The sequence below is a fragment of the Balaenoptera ricei genome (assembly GCF_028023285.1).
Source record: "Balaenoptera ricei isolate mBalRic1 chromosome 2 unlocalized genomic scaffold, mBalRic1.hap2 SUPER_2_unloc_6, whole genome shotgun sequence".
Taxonomy (NCBI): domain Eukaryota; kingdom Metazoa; phylum Chordata; class Mammalia; order Artiodactyla; family Balaenopteridae; genus Balaenoptera; species Balaenoptera ricei.
This window is the reverse complement of record NW_026777420.1, coordinates 299,584-301,258: the sequence shown is the minus strand read 5'-3', so window position 1 is coordinate 301,258 and position 1,675 is coordinate 299,584. Positions and strand designations below refer to the sequence as shown.

The 1,675-nt window shown below is 50.7% G+C and overlaps 1 gene segment (V, D, J or C); it reads right to left on the bottom strand.

The window, feature by feature from the left end:
- Positions 1–821: 821 nt before the first annotated feature.
- Positions 822–1,276, bottom strand: LOC132358171 (immunoglobulin heavy variable 4-59-like). The segment is given in 2 exon segments: positions 822–1,144; positions 1,231–1,276. Coding segments are annotated over 2 exon segments (369 nt in total).
- Positions 1,277–1,675: the final 399 nt, after the last annotated feature.

The following is a 1,675-nucleotide window of genomic DNA, read 5'->3' as shown; positions in this document are numbered from 1 at the left end:
AGACACCTGAACGCAAGCTGCCCTGGGATGTCCAACAGTGCACAGCCATGCGAGATGGACATTAGGAGATGAATTGGGGGCACATTCATGCTCACATATTTACTGACCTTTCCTTCTGTTCCAGGTCATGTGGGGAGAGCTGGGAAGAGTGAGCAGACCTCCAGCCCCATGGTGCTCAGGGTGTAGGACAGGTAGAGGGAGAATTTAAAAGGTAGAAGGCAGAGGGTTATGTTGGGGTGGGTTCAACATCCACCCCAGTAAATCAGAAGCAGGAGGTTAACATATCCTGGGGGGAGAGAGACCCTGTGGACAGAGGTCCTGGGGGTGCACTGATCATAATCCCCTGAGGTCATATGTGCCTGTCTGACAGGAGGGCCTATATGTGGGCCACCTGTGCGTGAGGGGGTCAAAGTTGGGTTTGGACACAGGGTTGATGAAATGTGCTGGTACCTCCCTTTGTGGAAATGTTTTCGAATCACAGGGAAGCTGAGAGTCCTCTTGATGTTCTCTTTGTCAAGAAAAATAAACAAATAAGATATAGGAACTTGATGGACAGATCCCTAGTGACTGATGATAGCCCATCTGCAAATAGACAATGTAACTCTCTTGTTTGTTGACTGCACTGAGAATATGAGAATTCAGAGGCAGAAAAAAAAAAGAAATGTCCCTTGGGGCAGCTGAATGATTTGGAGAGGTAATTCTCGATCCCAAAGGAAAGCCCCTTCCATGCCACCCTCTGCACTGGCTCCTGGGCCTAGTCCCTGAGCTCCCCCTGCCGCCCAGCTCCTCCTGTCTCCCTGCAGAGAGGTTTGTGTCTGGGCTCACACTGACTTCCTCTCACTGTCTCTTGCACAGTAATACACGGGTGTGTCCTCGGTGGTCACAGAACTCAGCTGCAGGGAGAACTGGTTCTTGGACGTGTCAGCAGTGATGGAGATTCGGCCTTGGAAAGCAGGGTTGTAGCTTGTACTTCCTGTCCAGTACTCCATCCACTCCAACCCTTTCCCAGGGCGCGGGCAGATCCACTTCCAGTAGTAACTGCTGGTTACAGAGCCCCCGGAGACAGCACAGGTGAGGGACAGGGTCTGTGAGGGTTTCACCAGTCCTGGGCCAGACTCTTGCAGTGTCAGGTCAGACAGGACACCTGGGAACAAGGAGAATCAGTCCCTCTTAGTCACCTGCAGCCACAATCATCCCCATAGACCCGTGCCCTGAACCTGAGACACACACCTTGGGGACCTGTCACCAGGCAGAGGAAAAGACCCCACAGCTGCATCTTCTTCTAGACCACAGCTCTGCCTTCCCCAGAGACCTCAGCCTTGCCTGAGGAGCGAGCTTTGAGCCCCCACTACCCAAGGGTGGATTTTACCCTAGAGCTTGCAGGAAAATTTGCATGTGGGGAAGCCCTGTTCTTATAAGTGGGGATGGAGTGAGGTTACACTCCCTGTGATCTTTCTGGGCCCCTGTGAGTTGTCTTCCCTTCAAACTCACTCGGCATTTGAATCTGGGTTAGGGGAGCTCTTGGTTTAAGAGACACATTGAAATCAGTTTAAAACAGGGCATCTCCTTCCTAAGCATAAGAATAAATGGTGGACTATTTGAAATCTCATGTGTTTTTCAAGTAGATATTAAAGGGTTTGGCATTTGTTCAGATACTTTCTGAAACACAGCACAT